General features: G+C 45.9%; 1 protein-coding gene across 2 annotated transcripts; it reads left to right on the top strand.

Moving 5' to 3' along the window:
- The first annotated feature begins 276 nt into the window (after positions 1-276).
- On the top strand, positions 277-20,155 carry avpr1aa (arginine vasopressin receptor 1Aa). 2 transcript variants are annotated; one of them, XM_078219690.1, is made up of 3 exons: positions 277-1,352; positions 13,955-14,279; positions 17,854-20,155. In XM_078219690.1, exons 1-2 carry the CDS (start codon positions 404-406, stop codon positions 14,245-14,247), a joined length of 1,242 nt encoding a protein of 413 aa, XP_078075816.1. In that variant the 5' UTR covers positions 277-403; the 3' UTR covers positions 14,248-14,279; positions 17,854-20,155. The 2 variants fall into 2 exon arrangements, with proteins under 2 accessions (XP_078075816.1, XP_078075815.1); XM_078219689.1 differs by having other exon boundaries at positions 13,955-20,155.
- Positions 20,156-25,206: the final 5,051 nt, after the last annotated feature.

Genomic DNA, 25,206 nt, shown 5'->3' on the forward strand with positions numbered 1-25,206 from the left:
GACATTTTCCGTACCCGCGGCTGCTGGGAGAGTCGGATCGTTTAGAATAGTTCAGGAATCAGGGACAGAAAGAAATGATTCAATTTCTTGCACTTAATCTTCTAGCTCATAAAAGAAATGAGACGAGTTTGTTCGGTGAGAAATATATTCTTGCTGCCAGCCTCCTGTGAAGACCCACCCCCCCAGTCACTACTCCGGGTGGGAGTTACAATGATGCTGTCTGATTGATGGGATTCTTTAGGAGATGTGTACAGACCACTTTCCCTGGCCACAACACTGTGAGAGAGAGAGAGAGAGAGACCCTGCCTCTCTCCTTATCCCACCCACTACCCCCTCCCCCCAAAAAACCCCAAGGAGCAAGTCTCAGCCCCTCTCTCAGCACACTCACCCCGGGGGTCGCAGCATGCAGGACACGGGGAGCTCAGGAGAGGGTTTGGGAGGGTGGACTGGACCCTCTGGGAGCCCAGGCTGGAGCCCCAGCTACAACCTGACTGCTGCCAACCACAGCCTGACTGCTGCCAACCACAGCGACCCTTTCGCCAGGAATGAGAGCCTGGCAAAGACTGAGATCTCGGTACTAGGTATAATCTTCCTGCTGGCTGTGACTGGCAACCTGACAGTGCTTCTGGCTCTGTACAAGACCAAGAAGAAGAGTTCCAGGATGCACCTCTTCATCAAGCACCTCAGCCTGGCCGATCTGGCCGTCGCAGTGTTCCAGGTGCTACCCCAGTTTATCTGGGAGATCACCTACCGCTTCCAGGGTCCAGACTTCCTCTGCCGCATTGTCAAGCACCTCCAGATCTTCGGCATGTTCGCCTCCACCTACATGATGGTGATGATGACTGCCGACCGCTACATTGCCATCTGCCACCCCCTGAAGACCCTCCAGCAGCCCACCAAGAGGTCCTACATCATGATCCTCAGCACCTGGCTGGGCAGCCTCCTCCTCAGCTGCCCCCAGTACTTCATCTTCTCCTTCCGGGAGATCGAGGAGGGCTCCGGGGTCTACGACTGCTGGGCGAACTTCATCCTGCCCTGGGGCATCAAGGCGTACATCACCTGGATCGCCGTGGGGGTCTTTGTGGTCCCCGTCCTCACCATGGTGGTTTGCTACACTTGCATCTGCTACAACATCTTCAAGAACATCAAATACAAGACCAAAGCTGCCTCTGAGACCTCCTTCAAGAACGGCCTCATCACTTCTGGTGTCAACAACGTAAAGACCATCTCCAAAGCCAAGATCCGGACAGTGAAAATGACTTTGGTTATAGTCTTGGCTTATATTGTGTGCTGGGCTCCCTTTTTCACAGTGCAGCTGTGGTCTGTCTGGGACGAGACAGCTCCGAAAGACGGTAGGTGCACATTTAAATGGGCAATTTCCTTTCTCAGTTGAAGTGTCACTTGTTGTATTTTTTCCCTTACAGAGACAGGCTACACCTTATCCTACCTTCCAGCCAAGTGGCCCCAATTGTACGGCCGTTCTGGGGATTAAATAAGCTTAGGAACACAGCCATATTCAAGTTCACTCCTCTGTTTAGAAGTTATCCCTTTTTCTGAGGTTTACACTGAAAATTAGTTTGTGGAACCATCCGACTAGAAGTTATCACTTTTTTGAGGATTGCAATGTAAATCAGCTTGTGGAACCATGAAACTTAGAATAGATTTAAAGCTTTTATTTATTAGTGCCACAAGTAGACTTACATTAACCAAAAGAGAAAATGCTGGAAAATTTCAGCAGGTCTGATGTTTCGAGTCCAGATGAGCCTTAGTCAAATTGTCAAAGGGTCACCTGGACTCGAAAGGTCAGCTCTTTTCTCTCCTTAGAGATGCTGCCAGACCTGCTGAGATTTTCCAGCATTTTCTCTTTTGGTTTCAGATTCCAGCATCCGCTGTAATTTGCTTTTATCCAGGCTTACATTAACACTGCAATGAAGTTACTGTGAAAATCCCCCTAGTCGCCACACTCTGGCACCTGTTCGGGTCCACTGAGGGAGACTTTAGCATGGCCAATGCACCTAACCAGCATGTCTTTCGGACTGAGGGAGGAAACCAGAGCACCCGGAGGAAACCCACGCAGACACCAGGAGAATGTGCAAAATCCGCACCGTGACCCAAACTGGGAATCAAACCCAGGTCCCTGGCCCTGTGAGGCAGCAGTGCTGACCACTGTGCCACTGTGCCACCCAGATTTAAAATCTGAGATTGAAGGCTCAGAGTAGGCGTTAACTAACATGAGTAATGGTAAGATTTTTCTCTTAAACTGAACTGAGTAACCTTAAAATAGTAAGTGTAATGATGTTAGAGATACATTTTAATCATGTATATTTCATAGTTAATAATAAGCTGTGCATTATTGAAAAAGAGACATCTTGTTGAAACTTTGCATCGTGCACTCATCAGGTCAGATTTGCAAATCCTGATGCGGGCAAGATGAAAAGCTTCAGACCCGCTGAGATTTTCCAGCATTTTCTGGTTTTGTTTCAGATTCCAGCACCCGCAGTAATTTGCTGTAACTACTAACAAAACGTGCTTGTTTACTGGGGATGAATGCCTATTAATTTACTTGAGAGCTAGATTTGTGCCGGCGAGAACGACGAACTTCAATAACAGAAAGAAATAAAGTTAATGCTCTGGAGAAGAGATTTAAAACATCAACTCTGTTTCTCTCTCCACTGATGCTGCCAGATCTGTTTGAGTTTTTCCAGCATTTTCTGTTTCTTTTTAGATTTCCAGCATCCTCACTATTTCACTTTTATTAAGATTTATACTCACATTGCATCCTTTACACTGCAGACATCGCTTGATACTGGCCCCTGCTTTAGAGCCCACCTGGGAGTTATACTGTTAGCCCCTCAACAAGACTATATTGGACTTTTAAAATGCAGAGCCCTGTGTACAGTATGTTGGTGGATGTTAGTGAAGAACAGTCTATCCTGTTGGTTCTCTATTAATAGTAAGAGTGCTGAAAATTAATTTACAGATTAGGAGGATCACTGGCAGGAGCAGCATTGATTCATCTTTCTCTTTCCATGCCTAGTGGTGCACTAAGGTGGACTTTTGTCTGTTTTCATAGTGAGTAATTTTCGGCACAGGTCACTGGTCAGCACGGTGGCACAATGGTTAGCACTGCTGCCTCACATCGCCAGGGACCCAGGTTCGATTCCCGGCTTGGGTCGCTGTCTGTGTGGAGTCTGCACGTTCTCCCCGTGTCTGCGTGGGTTTCCTCCGGGTGCTCTGGTTTTCCTCCCACAGTCCGAAAGACACGCTGGTTAGGTGGATTGGCCATGCTAAATTCTCCCTCAGTGTACCTGAACAGGTGCTGGAGTGTGGCAACTAGGGGATTTTTACAGTAACTTCATTGCAGTGTTAATGTAAGCCTGCTTGTGACACTAATAAATAAACTTAAACTTAGTAAGAGGCAGGATTGGATCTATTTCGGACAAAGAGGGTGAAAAGTGCTTAGAGGAGTAGAGCCAAGCTGGAATACTTGCTGAGTACTTTGTATTGGTGTTTACTAAGGTAGGAGATTCTGACAGATTAACAGTAGAACTGGGGATGTTAAAGTTACTTGGACAAGTTGGGCCGAAGGGCCTGTTTTCATGTTGATCTGCAGCCAGGGGTTTATAGCTTAAGGGATGCCACTTCTGAACAAGTGTGGCTGACCAGGAGTCTCTCCCACTCTTAATGCCTACCATTGGCTTGTTGGAAGGATTTGCAGGTTGACACTTAACGTGTTTGATCGCGTTATGAACGCACCTGCTTGGCCACCAAGTTCTGGGTGGGACCGGAACCCAGAACTTTTGGCTCAGAGGCAGGGGCGCTACCCACTGGGCCACCTGGATTCCTCCAGCATCTATTGCCCATCCCTAATTGCCCTTGAGAAGGTGGCAATGAACCTTGACTAAAACTGACAAGCTTACTTGGGCAGGTAAGAGTCAACCATATTGCTGGCGGTCTGGAGGTCACATAAAGACTGGACGGGGTAAGGATGATAGATTTCTTTCCCTATAAGATGTTAATGCACCAGATTGGCTTTTACAACAATTTGATATTAAATAATTATTCCATCATTGGTCTAGCTCTCTGGATTACTTGTCCAATACTCTAGTTACAATGCTACCATACCCCACAAAGGATGGCAGGGAACTTTGCAGTATTTAAAATGATGGTTTCACAACAGTTGCTGTCCATTTGAAGCCTAAGCAATGTTAGTCTCCCTCTGCTATGAAGTCTGACATCCTGTGCCGAAATTTGAAGAATGCTTCCCACCAATGGTGGCTCAGACCACACTTGGAGAAGCATGCACAGTTTTGGTCAGCTTACTTAAGGAGCGACATTCTTGCATTGGAAGCAGGTCAGAAGAAGTTCACTAAGCTGAAATCCTGGAATGCGGGCTTTGTCTTATGAGTAGGTTGAGCTATACTCATTGGAGTTTAGAAGAATGAGAGGTGACCTTATTGAAACGTACAAAATCCCTGAGGGGACTTGACAGGGTAGATGCTGAGAGGATGTTGCCCCTCATGGGGGATTCTGGAGCACAGCTTCAAAATATGGGGTCTCAGAAGATTGTTAGTGTTTTAAATTCTCTTCCCCAGTGAGCAGAGGAGGCTGGCTCTTTTGTTATATTCAAGGGTGAGCTAAACAGATTTTTGATTGACAAGGGAGTCAGGGGCCAATGTGGCGGTGGGGGGGGGGGGGGGGGGGGGGGGCGGCGGATGGGATTGGCAGGAAAAGTAGAGTTAAGACCACAATAAAATCAATCAGGATCTTAGTGAATGGAGCAGCTGGCTTGAGGGGCTGAATAGCCTTCTCCTGCTCCTATTTCTTATGTTTCCATGTTCTTATTAGCAAGGCAGAACCAGAATTCCAAGCAGTGACTATTTGAATGACCATTTCATATCCACGGCTGATTAATATGCAATATATTTATTTGTGGTTGACCACAAATCATTAGTGAAATCATGGAACCAAGAACAGGGGTAGGCCATTCGGCCCTTCATGTCTGTTCTGCCATTGATTTAGATCATGGCTGAGCTTCAATCCAACTCCAATTACTTACCTTATCTCCATATCTCTTGATATCCTTATCCAACAAAAATCCAAACATCTCGACAGTCACGACCTCCAACTCCAAGGCTTCTGGACTGAGAATTCAAGATTTCCATCACCTTTTGAGGGAACAATCATGTTCTGCAAGTGTTGGTAAATGGAATCAGCCGCATCCTGATTAACCTTTTATCAGAATCGCTGAACACAGGACTTTTAAAGTTTATTTATTATTGTCGCAAGTAGGCTTACATTAACACTGCAATGAAGCTACCATGAAAATCCTCCAGTTGCCACACTCCGGCGCCTGTTCGGGTACACTGAGGGAGAATTTAGCATGGCCAATCCATCTAACCAGCACGTCTTTGGACTGAAGCAGGACACAGGAAAGCAACAATTATGATACCAAGTTATAAAAAAAAGGGCAGATTGATTAACCTCATGAATGATAAACCTACAAATTAACTTTAACTTTACCTTGGGCGGCACGGTGGCACAATAGTTAGCACTGCTGCCTCACAGCACCAGGGACCCGGGTTCGATTCCTGGTTTGGGGAACTGTCTGTGCAGAGTCTGCACGTTCTCCCCGTGTCCGTGTGGGTTTCCTCCAGGTGCTCGGGTTTCCTCCCACAGTCCGGAAGACATGCTGGTTAGGTGCATTGCCCACGCTAAATTCCCCCTCAGTGTACCTGAACAGGCACCGGAGTGTGGCGACTAGGGGATTTTCACAGTAACTTCATTGCACTGGTAATGTAAGTCTACTTGTGACAAATAAATAAATAAACTTTAACTTTAACAGATCGATAACCTAATGAATAATAACCCTACAAATTTAATGCCGGCTGTGAGTTAGATAATAGAGAGCATTCTGAAAAAGTGGGGGTGATTTTAACACGCACTTCCTGTGACAAAAGTGCTGGTTAAATGGTAATCTTCGAGGCTAATATTTTAACTTTACAACAATTTACTGCTTCAATTAATTAATGAAGGCGGCTGGCAGCAGTTGGCAAAAAGATACTCAATACTTGTATACTTGGATGGAGTAAGGATGTGTTAGCTGTTCAGGTACCAGCCCATACTTGTTACTGATGCAGGAAATTAAAGATCACCCAGTGAAAATTGATGGTTCCAAACAATCAGAATAATGGGTGGCACGGTGGCACTGCTGCCTCACAGCGCCAGGGACTCGAGTTCAATTCCGGCCTTGGGTGACTATCTGTGTGGAGTTTCCCCGTGTCAGTGTGGGTTTCCTCTGGGTGCCCCGGTTTCCTCCCACAGGCCAAGACGCGTGGGTTAAGGATTGCCCTTCTTCAAACTAGTGCCATATGGCCATATGGAGCCATATGGGATCCATTGCATCTCCCTGGGCAGGTAGGTAAGACCTTGATTTCACATTGCGACAGAAGTGTTGCTGTCCCTGGAGACTGCACTGGAGCATCAGCCTTGATTTTTATTCCCGAGGCAGGAAGCAGGACTTGCATATAGTGACACGGAAACAAGTGAGTGCGACTAACCGAGCCAGGCTGACGCTTAACACTGCAGTCAGGTTTATTCAGGCGAGCTATACCTTTAGAATTTGCGTGGCAGTTCCAGGGCACTTTACTCTAAAGACTAAAACAATCTGCCCCACTAATCACGGGGAAGGAGCAGTTTTAGCACACAACATGTTAGCATGTTTTCATGGGATGTGTGGCTTTTTTATCCACTCTGTCTAATAATACGATTCAAATAAATTTCCACTTGTCAGTTTTGTAGCCTTTTTTGCATAAAATTCAAACTTCAATTCCATCACAAACCCTTATCACAAACAATTGCAATTTGAAATATTAGGCGTATTAATTCTTGCATGTAATGATGTGGAGATGCTGGCGTTGGACTGGGGTGGGCACATTGGGAAGTCTCACAACACCAGGTTAAAGTCCAACAGGTTTATTTGGAATCACTTGATTCCAAAGTAGGGACAGCGCGGTGGCACAGTGGTTAGCACTGCTGTCTCACAGTGCCAAGGACCTGGGTTCGATTCCCAGCTCGGGTCACTCCTGTGTAGACCTTGTACCTTCTCCCCATGTCTGCATGGGTTTCCTCCGAGGGCTCTGGTTTTCTCCCACAGTACAAAGATGTGCGGGTTAGGTGGATTGGCCATGCTAAATTGCCCCTTAGTGTCAGGGGGGTTAGAACCATAGAGATCCGACAGTGCGAAAGAAGACCATTTGGCCCATTGAGTCTGCACCAACAACAATCCCACCCAGGCCCTGTCCCCATAACCCCACATATTTACCCCGCGAATCCCTCCAACCTACGCATCCTGGGACACTACGGGGCAATTTAGCATGGCCAATAGAGCAGGGTAAATGTGTGGGGTTACGGGGATAGGGCCTGGGTGGGATTGTTGTCGGTGCAGGCTTGATGGGTTGAATGCCTCCTTGCGTACTGTAGGGATTCTATTCTATGATCATGAGCTTTTGGAGCACTGCTCCTTCATCAGGTGAGCGGACCCACACCTGATGAAGGAGCAGCGCTCCGAAAGCTCGTGATTCCAAATAAACCTGTTGGACTTTAACCTGGTGTTGTGAGACTTGCATATAATGTGAGCCTTCTGTTTTTCTCTTCCATCCCAGTTCCCCATTTGGAATGAAAACTTCTGTACTTTTTCCAAACACAACCGAAATCCCGTCTGATCATACCACCCAATATATTTTGGACAATATTAAAAACACATCTCCGTTAGGAATTCATATCTCAGTGCAAGTAGGAAAGAAGCTTATTTTCTGTCAACTTTATAAGTAAGGATTGATAGCAACTACAGCACATTCTTGTAAAATTTCCATTAGTTTATTCCCAATAATTTTTTATTCGCTTCTAAAATGTTGACTTAACACGCTGCCAATCTTCAATCATGTGGGATCTTGCAACTCATTTGCAGTCACTCCAGGGCCAATTAATTTGGAGGGTTCTGTTTGGAAGGTGGAAAAAACAGGGCTTGGGCAAACATTTGAATGCGTGATTTTTAAAGCAAGGAAAAGATAAAATCGATAGAATGAGATTTATCAAAGTAAAAACTGCAGAGGGAGAATAGGGAGGGAACACAAGTTGAGAAGAAATGTTTAGAACGTTGTCATTTTTAGATATAATGGCATTTTAAAAATCATGGCCTGGGATTTTCTAGCCCTTCCCATCGGCAGGGTCCTCTGGTCCCAGTGAGGGGAGTCACCCCCCCCCCCCACTCACACCAACCCCCTCCCCCCCCCCCCCCCCCACCCCCACACCCGTGGGTGAGAAACGCACATGGCCATTGATTTTGTTGGGACTGGATAATCCCAGGCGATCCAGGCCTTTGTTTTATGGCTTGGGTTAATGTTGCAATGCCATGTGGTCCACATACATATTGTCCTTGCACATGTGACCCTTCCCTTGGCGGAACAAACCATGTTACAGGAATTAAGCAACGGGCATCTGTTTGGCTGAAAATAGTCGCACTCTCGTCCCCTAGTCCGAAGGCTATGGACTCAAATTCCCACTTGAGGCCTTGAGCACATGACCTAAGCGGACGCTCTGGACAATATTGGGGGGGACTGCTTGTCAATGATGCTGGCTGGAATTCCCGGATGTGGTACACCCTGCTCCCGCTGTCAGCGAGAACGGAGAATTTGGCCCTCAGCCAAATCTCCATCCCCTGCAGCGGGACCGGAGAATCCCAGCTGCGGGCGAGGTCGGAGAATTCCGGCCCCCTATCTTCCAGATGTGATGTTTATCTGTCTGTCTGTGGCAGTATCCTAAGACGTCCTCCTGATTTCCTGCCAATATTAATCCCTCAACTAACAATGGCAGATTCGCTGAGTCAGTCATTGTTTGTGGGATCTTGCTGCATGCAAAGTGACTCCTACAAACATCTGTATAATAACTGCAAATGCACTTCAAGCTACGAAGCGTTTTGGGATGTCTTGAGTACATAGAAGAATGTTGGTTTGATCTGATGACTGCATTCACTTACAGCAAGGTTTAATTCCAAATGCTAATCTTTTCTTTGTTTTAGCAAAGCAGATGGCTTACATATGTAAGCTCGCACAGTAGTGAAGCTTCCCCTTACATCTGTATTACTTCACTACTGCATGATATTTGTCCACAAACACAGCTGTACGACTTGAAAATTAACAAAATATATAACTAGCCAAGAGATCGGAAAATTGAGCGATATGATTGGGGGTGGCATGGTGGCACTGCTGCCTCACATCACCAGGGACCCGGGTTCAATTCCGGCCTCGGGTCACTGTCTGTGTGGAGTTTGCACATTCTCCCCGTGTCTGCGTGGGTTTCCTCCGGGTGCTTCGGTTTCCTCCCACAGTCCAAAGACGTGAACATAGAACATAGAACATAGAACATTACAGCGCAGAACAGGCCCTTCGGCCCACGATGTTGCACCGACCAGTTAAAAAAAAAAACTGTGACCCTCCAACCTAAACCAATTTCTTTTCGTCCATGAAGGGTGAGGGTTAGGTTGATTGGCCACGCTAAATTGCCCCTGAATGTCAGGGGGATTAGGAGGGTAAATGTGTGGGGTTATAGGGATAGTACAGGACCTGCGTGGGATTGTTGTCGGTGCAGGCTCGATGGGCCAAAGGGCCTCCTGATTCTAAGATTCGATTTCCACAAAAGCCAATGACATTCCGAGGGTTAAATCAGCACTTATGTGAACTAATTGCTGAGTTAGTCTATACTCTGTACACATAATAAAAGACAAAGTAGACTGAAGTAGACCCAAGTCCCTATCATTTCAGTGGAATTTTTGGTACGTTAACTGCCTTGGTCTTACCATCGATGTCAATTGGAAAAAGAAGAGTATTTTTGTCAGATTTTGCACGTCGTTTGGTGCTTCTACTGAGCACAGGCTCTTTCTTGAAGTTTTTTGCAAATATCAACTGCTGATTGGAATATTCCAACTCTGTCTGATGTTTTACCCAATTGACAATCTTCACCTTTAGATGCAGTATCCCAAGACGTCCTCCTGATTTCCTGCCAATATTAATCCCTCAACTAACAATGGCAGATTCGCTGAGTCAGTCATTGTTTGCGGGATCTTGCTGCGTGCAAAGTGACTCCGACAAACATCTGTATAATAACTGCAAATGCACTTCAAGCTACGAAGCGTTTTGGGATGTCTTGAGTACATAGAAGAATGTAGGTTTGATCTGATGACTGCATTCACTTATCAATCTCAGGGAGCATTATAGCTGAGCTGTCTCTTGCCCTCCACAAATCCACAAATTTGCACTTTCAATAGTTGTCATGGCCCCGTGATTACGATTGGGAACTTTCACTGTTTTCCCTCACCATTTGAGTTTTGAAGCCAATTTTACTTTCCTTTGCTCTCTCACTGAGATCGGGTGAGATTGGGTGATGGAGCACCTCCAGAGACTACGGACAGGTTAGAGGGTGGGATTTTCCGACCTTGCTCGCCCCGAAACCGGAAAATTCCACCTGAGGTAAATGGACCTTCCCGTGGTCTGTCTCTCGCTTGTTCCGATTCCCATGGCTGGCGGGATGGTAAAATTCGCCCAATATTTCAGGTTTGGACCTTTCAGCAGGAAGTCTCAAACCCAAAATATTGGCCGAATTCTCTGATCTCGCCCATGGCTGGGATTATCCGGTCCCGCTGCTGTGAATGGAGATTTGGCTGAGAGCCATGTTCTCCGTTCTTGTTGGCAGTGGCAGCGGGGCGTGCGGGATCAGAGAATTCCAGCCGTTACCTTGTGTCCTTCTCTCCATCAAGGCTCGGGGTTTCCTCCTTAGACTGGAGCTTGAAGCATGGGCTTCCCTGATCTTTATATCTCAGTTACTCACTGAACAAACTGGGTGAGCCATGGATCAAGTCTGGTACAAGCATTATTTGAATTTTCCTTTTGTGAGGCATTACACCAGAGAATCATAGAATTCTCTATAGTGCAGAAGAAGGCCATTTGGCCCATCGAGTCTGCACCGACCCTCCAACAGAGCATCTTACCAAGGCCCTATCCCCGTAACCCCACGCATTTACCCCACTAATCCCCCTAACCGTTGGTCTTTGGGGTGTGGGATGAGACCGGAGCACCTGGAGGAAACCCACACAGACATGGGCAGAACGTGCAACCTCCACACAGACAGTCAGCCAAGGGTGACCTGGGTCCCTGGCACTCTGAGGCAATAGTGCTAACCACTGTGCCATCGTGCCACCCACAGGTTTAGCATTTGTGCAAATTATATAGGAAGTGCAACACAGAAACAGGTCTTTCAGCCCAATTGGTCCATGTGGTGTTCATGCTCAATGCAAGCCTATCAGCATAAGCTCGGATTCCATTATCCCTCAGGTACCAATCTGGATCCCTGCTTCCTCTCCTCAACTACTTTTTGTATTAGCAAGTTCCACATTCTCACTACACTCATTGGTAAATAACATGCTCCCGAATTCGTCATTAGATTTATTAGTGTCTATCATAGAATCCCTACAGTGCAGAGGAAGGCCATTCGGCCCATCGAGTCTGCACCGACCACATTCCTACCCAGCCCCTATCACTGTAACTCCACATATTACCCTAATCCCCTGACACTATGGTCAATTTAACATGGCCAATCAACCTAACCTGCACATCTTTGGACTGTGGGAAGAAACTGGAGCACCCGGAGGAAACCCACGCAGACACGGGGAGAATGTGCAAACTCCACACAGACAGTGACCCGAGGCCGGAATTGAACCCTGGTCTCTGGCGCTGTGAGGCAGCAGGGCTAACCACTGTGCCACCATGCCGCTCTCTATTTATGGCCCCTAGTTTTGTATGGTTATGCCTGCCACCCCCCCCCCCCACCTGACCAACCTCACACCAAGTGGGAACATCTATGCCTACACTGTAAAATATTTTCATAATCTTAAAGATCTTGATCAGATTACCCCTCAGCCTCCTCTATTGAGGGGATAGTCCCCAGCCTGGTCAATCCTTCCAGATCGGTAATAACTTTCCTAGATTCTGTGTATGCAGTGTTCCGGCTCTGATGGAATCTGCAGCAAACAGGGTGTGCCTCCAGCAATGTTTTCACACCACTTTGCTTTGGTGTCAGACCTGGCCCTGTTTCCAGCTTCAGACCGTATTGATATAATATCTGCTGTACCAGTGTGAAATGAAACTATTTCACACTGAATCTGCAGCTGTAACATGAATACCACTTGACAAAACCAATTGAATTAAAGTTAAGGTTTATTTATCAGTGTCACAAGTCGGCTTACATTGACATTGCAATGAAGTTATTGTGAAAATCCCCCAGTCGCCACACTCCAGCGCCTGTTGGGTACAAAGAACAAAAAAAACTACAGCACAAGAACAGGCCCTTCGGCCCTCTAAGCCTGCACTGACCATGCTGCCCGACTGGACTAAAGCCCCTACCCGTCCAGGGACCATATCCCTCTGTTCCCATCCTATTCATGTATTTGTCAAGACGCCCCTTAAAAGTCACTATTGTATCCGCTTCCACAACCTCCCCCGACAGCAAGTTCCAGGCACCCACCACCCTCTGTGTAAAAAACTTGCCTCGTACATCTCCTTTAAACCTTGCCCCTCGCACCTTAAATCTATGTCCCCTAATAATTAACTCTTCCACCCTGGGAAAAAGCTTCTGACTATCCACTCTGTCCATGCCCCTCATAACCTTTTATCAGGTCGCTCCTCAACATCCGTCGTTCCAGTGAGAAGAAACCAAGTTTCTCCAACCTCTTCTCATAGCTAATGCCCTCCATACCAGGCAACGTCCTGCTTCTCCCTCACGGAGGGAGAATTTAGCATGACCAATGCACCGAACCAGCACATCTTTCAGACTGCTGTCACTTGAGGGCAAAAGCTGGACCTTTAAACTTCTATTTCTGTTATCTGATCATGTGTGACGCACAATGGTAGCAATATGTATCATCTATGGGCGGCATGGTGGCACAGTGCTTAGCACTGCTGCCTCACAATGCCAAGAACTCGGGTTCAATGCCTGCCTTGTGTGACTGTCTGTATGGAGTTTGCTCGCTCCAACCATATCTGCATGGGTTTCCTCCAGGTGCTCCGGTTTCCACCCACAGTCCAAAGATGTGTAAGTGGATTGGGCATGGTAAATTTCCCCTTAGTGTCTCAAGATGTGTAGGTTAGATGGATTAGCCATTGTAAATGTGTAGGGTTGTGGAGATAGGACAGGGGAGAGGACCAGGGTAAGATAATCTGTCAGAGAGTCAATGGAGACTTGATGGGCCGAGTGGCCTCTTCTGCACTGTTGGAATTCTATGATTCCATGATCTATGTGATGCACGGCAGCAACTTGCCACACCCCTCTCTTCCAAATCCACGACCTTTACCTTCCAGTGGAACAAGAGTAGCAGAGACCTGCAAGTTCCTGTCCAAACCACTCACTATCCTGACTTGGAACTATACTGCCATTCCTTCCCTGTCACTGGGTCAAAATCCTGGAACTCTCTCCCTAACAGCAGTGTGGGTGTACCTACACTGTGTAGCAGTTCAACACCACCTTCTCAAGGGCGATTGGGGATGGGCAATAAATGCCTAGCCTATGACAGTTGCATCCCACAAATGAATGAAACATTGCATCGGAAGTAGAAACATAGAAACGTGGAAGATAGGAGCAGGCGGAGGCCATTTGGCCCTTTGAGCCTGCTCCGCCATTCATTACGAGCATGGCTGATCATCCAACTCAATAGCCTAATCCTGGGAAGATAGGGATGGGAAGTACTGTTCTCTGCTTCTGTAGTTTGCTTTTGAGTTTGATGCATGTCGCTCAATAACTGAAGCCCCAGCGGCAATGATAATTGGAAACCATGTTCTCTTCCAGTGTTTTAATGAGAGTGAGGTCCCAAGGGAAGTTCAGTAACCTTTGCCACTGTTCTTTGCAGACTCTACGGACACAGTGTTTACCCTCACCATGCTGCTCGCCAGCCTGAATAGCTGCTGCAACCCCTGGATCTACATGTTCTTCAGCGGCCACCTCCTGAGCGACATTGTCCACTTTTTCCCCTGCTGCCACAAAATTACCCAGAAGCTGAAGAAGGAGGATTCGGAGACCAGCATCAAGAGGCACACCCTGCTGACAAAGGTCAGCCACAGGAGCCCGACTATCAGCTCACACAACGTGAAGGACAATGACACCCCCTGCCAGTCATTCCAATCCTTGCCGATGGGGACCTGAGTCAATGTCTCCTCTTCACCCTCATTAGAATTGTAAATATCACCTTTAAATGCACTGCCACTGAGGTGGTGATCAATGATCAATTATCCAAAGCTTACTCTTACATTTGCAGTACTTTAGTAATCCAAGTGGCAAGATGGGAGGGACTGAATCTTAAGGATGACCAGATGCACTTCAGGAGTGTCGCATTTATTTTTTGTTGACTTGTTTTTTAGTAGGAATAAAATGCTCAGTCTTGAGGCTGTCGTGTCCAAATGCTGGTCATGTCTGTATTATAAATGAGTGAAAAATCTCAGCAAACATCCCCAGCTTTTTATCCCCCCATTATTCATTCATGGGGTATGGATGTCATTGCCAAGGCCAACATTTGTTGCCCATCCCTACCTTATTGCCTTTGAGGGTGGCATGGTGGCACCATAGTTAGCACTGCTGCCTCACAGTGCCAGGGACCGGGGTTCGATTCCCAGCTTGGGTCACTGTCTGCGTGGAGTCTGCACGTTCTCCCCGTGTCTGTGTGGGTTTCCTCCGGATGCTCCGGTTTCCTCCCACGGTCCAAAAATGTGCAAGTTAGGTTGATTGGCCATGCTAAAATTGCCTCTTAGTGTCTGGGGGTTAGTAGGATAAATATGTAGGGTTATGGGGATATGGCCTGGGTGGGATTGTGGTCGGTGCAGACTCGATGGGCTGAATGGCCTCCTTCTGCACTGTCGGGATTCTATGGTTCTATGAATGGGGTGGCTCGCTAGGACACTTGAGGGTAGTTAAGAGTCAACCACATTGCTGTGGGTCTGGAGCCACATGCAGGTCAGACAGGGGCAGGATGGCTGTGGGTCTGGAGTCACATAGAGTCACGGAACGTTTACGGCACAGGAGGAGGCCATTTGGCCAGTTGTGTCTGTGCCAGCCGAAAACTGAACCACCCAGCCTAATACCAGTTTCCAAAGTGTGATCCCTCACCCTGCTGCACTCGAGGTACACATCCCAACACCTTTGAAATGAGTTGAGGGTTTTTGCCTCTACCACTCTTTCAAACAACGAGTTCCAGAACCCCCCACAGCCCTCTGGGTGAAAAGAAATTCCTCATGTCCCCCTGGTTTTTCTCCCAATCACTTTAAATACTAAAGGAAATAGGCGCTTCCCATACACTCTATCTGGGCTCCTCACAATTCTGTACACCTCAATCAAATCCCCCCTCAGTCTCCTTAATTCCAAGGAAAACAACCCTAGGCTATCAATTTTTAACTGCAATTTTCCAGTCCTGGCAAAATCCTTGTGAATCTCCTCTGTACCCGCTCAAATCCAATCACATCCTTTCTGTAATGAGTTGATCAGAACTGCACACAATACGCACGTTGTGGTCTAACTATTGATTTACAAAGTTCCAGAATAACCTCACTGCTCATGTTCTATGCCACGGCTCATAAATGAAAGGATCCCATAGGCCCTCTCAATCACCATATCAGCCTACTTTCAGGGATCTGTGTAAATGTAGGCCAGACCAGGCAAGGATGGCAGATTTCCTTCCCTATTGGACATGAATAAAGCAGATGGGGTTTTAAACAGCAATCAGTTAAGGCTTCAAATCCAGATTTTTTTTATCATGGGCGGCACGGTAGCACAGCGGTTAGCACAGCTGCTTCACAGCGCCAGGGACCCAGGTTCGATTCCCGGCTTGGGTGACCGTCTGTGTGAAGCTTGCACGTTCTCCCCGTGTCTGCGTGGGTTTCCTCCGGGTGCTCCGGTTTCCTCCACACTCCTGTGATGTGCAGGTTAGGTTGGTTAGGCCGCGCTAAATTGCCCCTTCGGCCAGAATTTTACCCCCCCCCCCCCCGCCACAGAAATCGGAGCGGGCGAGAGGCGGAACATGGAAAGGTCCATTGACCTCAGGTGGGATTTTATGGGGTTTCGGGATGAGCGAGGCCATAAAATCCTGCCTTTAGCGTCAGGGGGATTAGCAGAGTAAATATGCGGGGTTACGGGGATAGGGCTTGAGTGGGATTGTTACTGGCGCAGGCTCGATGGGCTGAATGGCCTCCTTCTGCACTAGAGAGATTCTATGAATTTAAATTCCACCAGTTGTCATGAGAGTCGAACTAACAGTGATGATGAGCATGAACAGGTATTGCTGATAATCTCTACGGTTTCCAAGGTTGTAATTAAGTTGGTCCAGGCAATTGACTACCAGTTAGTTGCATTAATGCGAGGGGGGTTCCCTCCTGAGTATAACCTGGGGTGTGTGGTCTCATGGCTAGTGTGGCAGCAGTCAACACTGTCAGCATTCAATTATGTGGCTTAGACTGCCAACCAAATTGCCACACTGTCGTTTGACTTTATGTCCCCTTCTGTGCACTGTGTTTAGCAAGGGAGAGGCTGATATAGTAACTAAGAGATAAACTACAAAGAGGTCTAAATATATAGTCAGAAATTGGAAAATAGAAACCTTCAGTAGGAGCATGGTCCAATCTTTGGGACCAAATGAAAGAAAATCAATAAGATTTATATCGAGAGGAGGACAAATTACCTCCTTCAGAAATGTTGCTGGAAAGGCAAAAAAGTAATTGATGAAGGAGAAACCTTAGTAATAGACTGCGAGAAGACAGCTGACAGACACAGAGACTGATTCATGAGAGAAAAACACATCAGCACGATGTTGTGGCTTGAACATCAACTCAGAATACGGCTGAGTGTGACTGACAGGTGTAAATAGATAGTTATGAGGGGCTTAATGAGAAAAATACATCTATTTAGTGAAGTAGCATTATGGCCCTGTTGACTTGGACACTGGGACACTATTACATTATGGCGGAATGCTGCTTCACTGCAGGTCACCTTTGTCCTAATGCGGGAGATGCCAGCCAGGTTTGAGAGGTACAGAGGCTGTGGAAGGAGACGGGTCGCCCTGGGGCACCTCCTCTTCAATCATTTAAGAGTAAGGTTACTGGAGAGCTGGGAATAGGTGCTCTCAACCTGGTCATAATGGAAACAAAAAAATTACAGCACAGAAAAAGGCCATTGGGCCCATTATGTCTCTGCCAGGATATATAGCACAAATGTTTAAGAGAGAAAAGGAAGAAAATATCTTTGAAGCGACTTGGGAAAATGTAAACACAAATGTGTGTGTGCGCGCGTGTGTGTGTATACATCCATGTGTGTCTGTGTGCACTTCTGTGTCTGTGTGTGCATGTGTATCTGTGTGCATGTGTCTGTGTGCGTGTATGCATGTATGTGTGTGTCTGTATGCATGTGTCTGTATGCATGTATATGTGTGCATATATGTGTGTGTGGCTGTTGTGCATGTATGTGTGTATGTATTTGTGTGTGTGTAAGTGTGTGTGCATGGGTGCATGTGCATGTGTGTATCTGCGTGTGTGTATGTGTGTTTGTGTGCATGTAAGTGTGTGTGTGTATGTATGTGTGTATGTGTGTATATACATGCATGTGTGTATGTGTAAGTGTGTGTCTGTATGTATGCGTGTATGTGTAAGTGTGTGTCTGTATGTATGCGTGTATGTGTGTATGTGTTTGTGTGCATGTAAGTGTGTGTGGGCGGATATGTGTGTGTGAGTGTCGGTTTATCAACAATTACATCTCACTTACTTTCTTCAGATCACCAAAAAGGTTATATTCCAGCCCCACGCAGCCCTGAGAAGCTTTGTAAATGCATCTGGAAGAAACTACGAGTGATTTAAAATTCTTGAATGAAATATGTTTCCTGTTTAAATCTAAGATATAAACCTGTGAAGTATGTACCTCTTTAATGTGTTTATTTGTCCAGATTCATCCTACCATCCCCTTCATCCCCTCCCCCTATGCTTGCCTTCACCGAAAAACACGTCAATAATTTTGGAATTCAATCTTTAAGCCTTTAGCCATTTGGATATTGTAAATAAAGTTCCAGTTTAAGAACAATTGATCTTGGAGTTTGTTTCTGTTGATATTCAATATCGGTGAATAAAGGATTTATTTGGCTGTTTAAGTGATTAGATGAAGTGCCGCTGGTGTGAAGTGCTCTTAATTATGCACAGTAGCTAACGTGATTTTTAAAAATTCATTTTACGGGTTGAGGGTGTCACTGGCCAGGCCAGCATTTATTAACCATCCCTAATTGCCCTTGAACTGAGTGGCTTGTGAGATTATTTCGGAGGCAGTTAAGAGTCAACCACGTTGCTGTCGGTCTGGAGTCACATGTAGGCCAGACCAGGTAAGGGCGGCAGATTTCCTTCCCTAAAGGACATTAGTGAACCAGATGGGTTTTTACGATAATCAACAATAGTTTCATGTTCATCAGTAGATTCTTAATTCCAGATTTTTACTGAATTCAAACAGTGGCACAGTGGTTAGCACTGCTGCCCCTTAGTGCCAGAGGAGTTGGGTTCGATTCCCGGCTCGGGTGATTGTCTGCACGGAGCCTGCACGTTCTCTCCGTGTCTGCGTGGGTTTCCTCCGGGTGCTCCGGTTTCCTCCCACAGTCTGAAAGACGTGCTGGTTAGGGACAATGGCCATTCTAAATTCTCCCTCAGTGTCCCCGAACAGGTGCCGGAGTGTGGCGACTAGGGGATTTTCACATTGTTAATGTAAGCCTACTTGTGATGATAATAAATAAACTTTAAGTTTCACCATCCATGGTGGAATTCAAACCTGGCCTCCAGAGCATCACAATGAGTCATTGGATCACTGGTCTAGTTACCACTACACCACCGCCTCCCTTGGATAGGCTGTGATTAATGATCATTTGCCTTCTGCCTCAGTGTTAACGGCACAGTGCATTTACCCATGGAGATGCTGTGATTCTGGGCTTGCAATGGCCAAAAGAAAATGCGAGAGAACATTTAATCAGTCTGTCAACACTGATTTGATCGAATCACGGAAAGATCACAACTCAATCGGGGGGGAAATGGGAAACTTGATTGTGCCAGAAAGGGTGGTGGATGCAGTCATTCAAACATTCAAAAGAGAATTGGATATATACTCAAAGGATAAAAACTGACAGGGCGATGGGGAAAGAGGAGGTAAGTGAGATTAACTGATTAATTCTACCAAAGGGCTGGCACAGGCACGATGGGCTGAATAGTCTCCTTCTGAGCTGCATCTTTCTATGTGAAAAGACACAGTCGTAAAGAATTCCGAACATCTCCAGACTTGGTTCCCAGCTGATAATATGTACAGTGATTGGTAAGGGGGATTAAAGGTGTGACGCTACTGTGCCTTTAAGAATTTTATTCTTTAATCATGTTCTCTGCAGTTTGTAAGCAAGCCTTTTATTTTTGTTGTGGCACTGTCTGCCCGCTTAGATGTCCTTTTATTGCAGCTTAATTGGTTTAAACGGGATTTTCTTGATTCTTAATCTGGGTTTAATGCATTTTCTGGGAGTTTACGACCTTTTGGAGTGTTGTGGGAAGAATGGTTGACAGGTCAGGGGACAAGAGTTCTTTTACTTTCAGTTTGAGCTGCTGGCTGGTGTTTTTAGTTAGAGGGTGTTTGGACTTCAGACTGTATTTCTGTGCCTCTCTCCCTGCTGTTAAACAGTCTGCTATGTTGGAAGCAGTTTTCTTGCCTTTCTGGAGTGAAGGGTTCTGGTATTGGTGGTTTGCTGGCTGGTGGTCAGCTGTGGCTCTATCTCTGCCTCGAGGGCTGCTGGAAGTTCCAAGGCTGGGAAGTCAGGGTTTCAATTCTATCCGAAGGACTAATTCACAGCAGCTATTGCTGAACTGCCAAATCACATGAGCATTCGTATTTTCTGTGCTAAATCTAGGGCAGGTGTATATTTATAAGGAGGTTTGTTTGGTTAGAACAATGCATTTAGCTGTTAAAGTTGACACAATATCATGGTTTTTTTCTTGTTTGTAATTGGTAAAAGTTATTGCTAATTTTCTTTCTATATGTTAACTGTATTCTTAAATAAACCTTGTTTGATAAAAGCTCCCTAGTGGGTCATTTGAATCATACCTGAAGTGAAACATCTCATGCTCACCCTAGCCAAATTCAAAGTGCAACACTTATGGCCTAGGCTGGCTTCAAAAAATACCTTCGAGTTTCCGACTTGGATTATTACAAATGTTCATGAGTTCATAAGATATAGGAGCAGAATTAGGCCATTCGGCCCATCGAGTCTTCTCCGCTATTCGATCATGGCTGATAAGCTCCTCATCCCCAATTTCCTGCCTTCTCCCCATAACCCTTCAACCCATTACCAATTAATAATCTGTCTCACTCCTCCTTAAATTTACTCACTCTCCCAGCATCCACCGCACTTTGGGGCAGCGAATTCCACAGATTCACAACCCTTTGGGAGAAGTAGCTTCTCCTCAACTCTGTTTTAAATTTGCTACCCCTTATCCTAAGACTATGACCTCTCATCCTAGGTTATGGGGAAAAGGCAGGAGAACGGGGTTTAGAAATGTATCAGCCATGATTGAATGGCAGAGCAGAATCAATGGGCCCGAATGGCCTAATTCTGCTCCTATGTCTTATGGTCTAGTGCTGTCAGCTTAGCTTCTAAACCAACCTGGAAGGTAACTAAAAAGGGAGAGTTGCACATTGCTCATTGTCACGGCAACACAGATGCAAAATAGTAGAATCTGTGTGCTGTTTGTTGTTCTGATTCACTGATGTATTGTGTAACCCAAATGCAAGAAAGAGATTAAAATGACTCATTTCATTACCTATTCATTTGGTTGCAAATTACATAAATGTACCTAACATTTACCTTTCTGGCTTTGTAAATCTAAAGATATGCATCTCCATGGGTAAGTACGCTGTGTCATTTGATCCTGAGCTTGGAGATGTGAGTGTATTTATCAAAAGCCTTTTCCAGCTATCAAGATAGCTACTTTCATTCCTATTCTGCCTCTGATTATCACAGCAATAATCATTTCAATACAATACTCTTAGCTTTCCACCTTATGATTGAGGTAATGTTTTTCGTAGAATCCCTACAGTGCAGAAGGAGGCCATTCGGTCCATCGAGTCTGCACTGACCACAATCCCACCGAGGCCCTATTCCCGTAGCCACACATATTTACCCTGCTAATCCCCCTGACACTAGGATCAATTTAGCACGGCCAATCAACCTAACCTGCACATCTTTGGAGTGTGGGAGGAAACCGGAGCACCTGGAGGAAACCCACGTAGACATGGGGAGAATGTACAAACTCCACACAGACAGTGACCCAAGCCGGAATTGAACCCGGGTTTTTGGCGCTGTGAGGCAGCACTGTTAACCACTGTGCCACTGTGCCGCCCCAAACATTTGGGAAACATTGCGAAGACAGCGTGGTATTTTTCTAAAAACGGTCTGTCTGGTAAATTTGATAAATGCTTATTGAAGAAGTGATTGATCAGATAGATAAACGAGATACATCGGAAGCACTTTGTGCTTCAAAAAACATTTGATCAGGTGTCTCACAGGTGGGCATTTTAAAATTCTCAAATCCCACCATGTCTTTACCTTCCCTATTCCTGTACAATTCTCTGAGGTGATTGGCCCTACTCTAATCATTGGCCATCCTGAATTTTAGTTGCTTCACCATCAGTGGCCATGCCTGTAGCTTTCTAGGCCTGAGGGTCTAGAACTCCTTCCTTAAATCTCTCTGTCTCTCTACCTCACCTCCTTCCTTTTGGAAACTCCTCTTGAACCAGGCCTTTGGTTATCTGGCCTTATGTCACCATATGTGATTCAGCATCAACCGGGCTGAAACACTGTAGGATCTTTCTCATTGAGGGTGTGCGAATTCTGCATGATTTAAGTTCATTGCTCAATTTTATATGGGTGGCACGGTGGCAGAGTGGTTAGCACTGCTGCTTCGCAGCACCAGGGACCCGGGTTCAATTCCGGTCTCGGGTCACTGTCTGTGAGGGGTTTGCACTTTCTCCCCGTGTCTGCGTGAGTTTTCCTCCAGGTGCTCCGGCTTACTCCCACAGTCCAAAGATGTGCAGGTTAGGTTGATAGACCATGCTAAATTGACCCTGGTGTCAGAGGATTGGAGGGTTACGGGAATAGGGTCTGGGTGGGATGGTGGTCAGTGCAGAATTGATGGGCTGAATGGCCTCCTTCTGTACTGTAGGGATTCTATGATCACAATTTGTTTTCTAATGTCACTTTTAAGTGATTTGAGACATTTTATTACATCAAAGGCGGACGGCATGGTGGACTGCTGTCACTTGTGAGCAAAAACTGGACCTTTAAACTTCTATTTCTGTTATCTGATCATGTGTGACAGCATGATGACACAGTGGTTAGCACTGCTGCCTCACAGCGCCATGGATCCAAGTTCAATTCCCGGCTTGGGTCACTGTCTGTGTGGAGTCTGCACGTTCTCCCCGTGTCTGCGTGGGTTTCCTCCGGGTGCTCCAATTTCCTCCCACAGTCCAAAGATGTGCTGGTTAGGGTGCACCGGCCGTGCTAAATTCTCCCTCAGTGTACCCGAACAGGCGCCGGAGTGTGGGACTAGGGGATTTTCACAGTAACTTCATTGCGGTGTTAATGTAAGCCTACTTGTGACACGAATAAATAAACTTTCAACTTTACTCACGTAAAAGCCAAATTTTTAAAAGCAATTTTTTTAGACTGAAAGTCACGGGCTCACTTTTTACGTGAGATTGACTTTTACACAATGGACATGGTAAATGCTTGCTGGTTGTTGTTATTAGAATAATTCAGATCCATGGAATAAGAGAAAGTATAAAAGCAATTTGAATGATTGTCATTGGAGATAGGAAGGGTAAGTGCTTCCGATATGTCTACTTATCTCCTCCACCCCAAGCTTCCCATCCATGGGTTGACAGCGCCCTGAACTATGTCTGTTCCATTTCGCGCTTCTGTCCTCATCACTTCCCCTCCCTCCCAGAACCACAATTAGGCTTTTTCTTGCCCTCTCCAACCACTCAACCAGCCAAAAGTGTTTGAAATGGTATGGCTTCTCTGCTTTTGAAAAGGAGGTTTGATCAGAATAGAAGGTCAGGAATAGATTGGAGATCAGGAAAGATTAAATGGAGAAGGTATCATGGGCACAAACCAAAAGGGGATAATGTTAGTATTGAAGACCAAAGCAGGCGTTAATAGCGACATAGAGGCCAATCCTGTCAGAAAGCAAGATAGCAGAATGGGTTAATAGGAGAACGGTGTTAATATTAGATGGTGTGGAGATGACGGCGCTGGACAGGGGTAAGCACAGTAAGAAGTCTCACAATACCAGGTTAAAATCGAACAGGTTAATTTGGTAGCACGAGCTTTCGGAGCGTTGCTCCTTCTTCAGGTGAGTGAAGAGTTGTGACACAACTCTTCCCTCACCTGAAGAAGGAGCAACACTCCGAAAGCTCGTGCTACCAAATAAACCTGTTGGACTTTATCCTGGTATTGTGAGACTTCTTACAATATTAGATGGATCAGGGTTTGCAATCAGTTTGATGGCCATTCATTGGTAATATTCTTCCGAACATAAAATTTCCTTCCTTTATTTATATCATATCATTGGTTGCTAGTCCAAATGTATTAGAAAATTGGCATGGAACTTATCATCGTAGTGTTACGCTATTGCTTTGGGGATCAATAACAATGTATCGAATACATTTTCTATACCCCAGTGCACAGTTTAGAATGCAAAGAATTCAATAGCATTTGAACACAAAAGCAGAAACTTCAATAGCATTTAACAAATAAGTTCTTTTCTGATGAAATGCAAATTTATCTTGAGGAAACAAAATTAGAATTTTCAATAATTTATCAGATGAACTGAAATGATGTACACTCTTCTAAATGATGCATTTTTTTTTGCAAAGCTTTATCTGATTATCTGTATACTGTTTCAATTGAATGTTATAATTTGAGGGCATCAGAAACAGAGACCAGGAGACAGGATAACTCCAAATATCTCAGGTGCTAAATGCTGGATATTTCTGTAGAACCTGCAGTGAGCAAAGGATGAGACATAAAGCAGCTGTAAATTCACAGAAAATATTGAGGAAAGAATATTGAGGGTGGCACGGTGGCACAGTGGTTAGCACTGCTGCCTCACAGCGCCAGGGGCCTGGGTTAGATTCCCAGCTTGGGTCACTGTCTGTGCAGAGTCTGCACGTTCTCCTCGTGTCTGCGCGGGTTTCCTCCGGTGCTCCAGTTTCCTCCCACAGTCCGAAAGACGTGCTGCTTAGGTGCATTGGCCGTACTAAATTCTCCCTCAGTGTACCCGAACCGGAGTGCAGTGACTAGGGGATTTTCACAGTAACTTCATTGCAGTGTTAATGTAAGCCTACTTTCGACTAATAGATAAATAAACTTTTAGAACTTTTTCCCAGGGTGGAAGAGTCAATTACTAGGGGGCATAGGTTTAAGGGGCGAGGGGCAAAGTTTAAAGGAGATGTAAGAGGCAAGTTTTTTACACAGAGGGTGGTGGGTGCCTGGAACTGGCTGCCAGGGGAGGTAGTGGAAGCGGATACGATAGTGACTTTTAAGGGGTGTCTTGACAAATACAGGAATAGGATGGGAATAGAGGGACATGGTCCCCAGAAGGGTAGGGGGTTTGAGTTCAATCGGGCAGCATGATTGGTGCAAGCTTGGAGGGCCAAAGGGCCTGTTCCTGTGCTGTAATTTTCTTTGTTCTTTGTTAAACTTTTAATGTTTCAGGCACAATTTTCTGGACTTGGTCCCTACCGGAATGACATTATTTTCATGCCAGGGCTCTGATTTACTGGTGCAGAGGCTCAACAGTGGCTTTTTAACCCAGCCACAACAGTAACGTCCTGCCTCTCCCTATTGGGGGAAGTTATCCGCCTCCCCTTCACCTGCGTAGGTCAATGTTCACTTTCCTAAGGATTAGATAAAGGTTTACGTTGTATTTCATGTTAATGCAACGTAGAGTGGTCAGGGTAGATTCAATAGTAACATTACCAACTACTTAGATAGCCAGGCTGGAATTCTCTGACCTCGCCTGTGGCTGGGATTCTCCAGCCCCGCTGCAGCGAATG

Source organism: Mustelus asterias, chromosome 9 (genome assembly GCF_964213995.1).
Source record: "Mustelus asterias chromosome 9, sMusAst1.hap1.1, whole genome shotgun sequence".
Classification (NCBI taxonomy): Eukaryota; Metazoa; Chordata; class Chondrichthyes; order Carcharhiniformes; family Triakidae; genus Mustelus; species Mustelus asterias.

What these genes read in the sequence shown, in the direction of transcription:
- avpr1aa (XM_078219689.1), top strand. Translation starts at nt 404, where the DNA reads ATGCAGGACACGGGGAGCTCAGGAGAGGGTTTGGGAGGGTGGACTGGA. An exon ending in CGAGACAGCTCCGAAAGACG is followed by an intron (nt 1,353 to 13,954) that starts GTAGGTGCACAT and finishes TGTTCTTTGCAG; the next exon opens with ACTCTACGGACACAGTGTTT.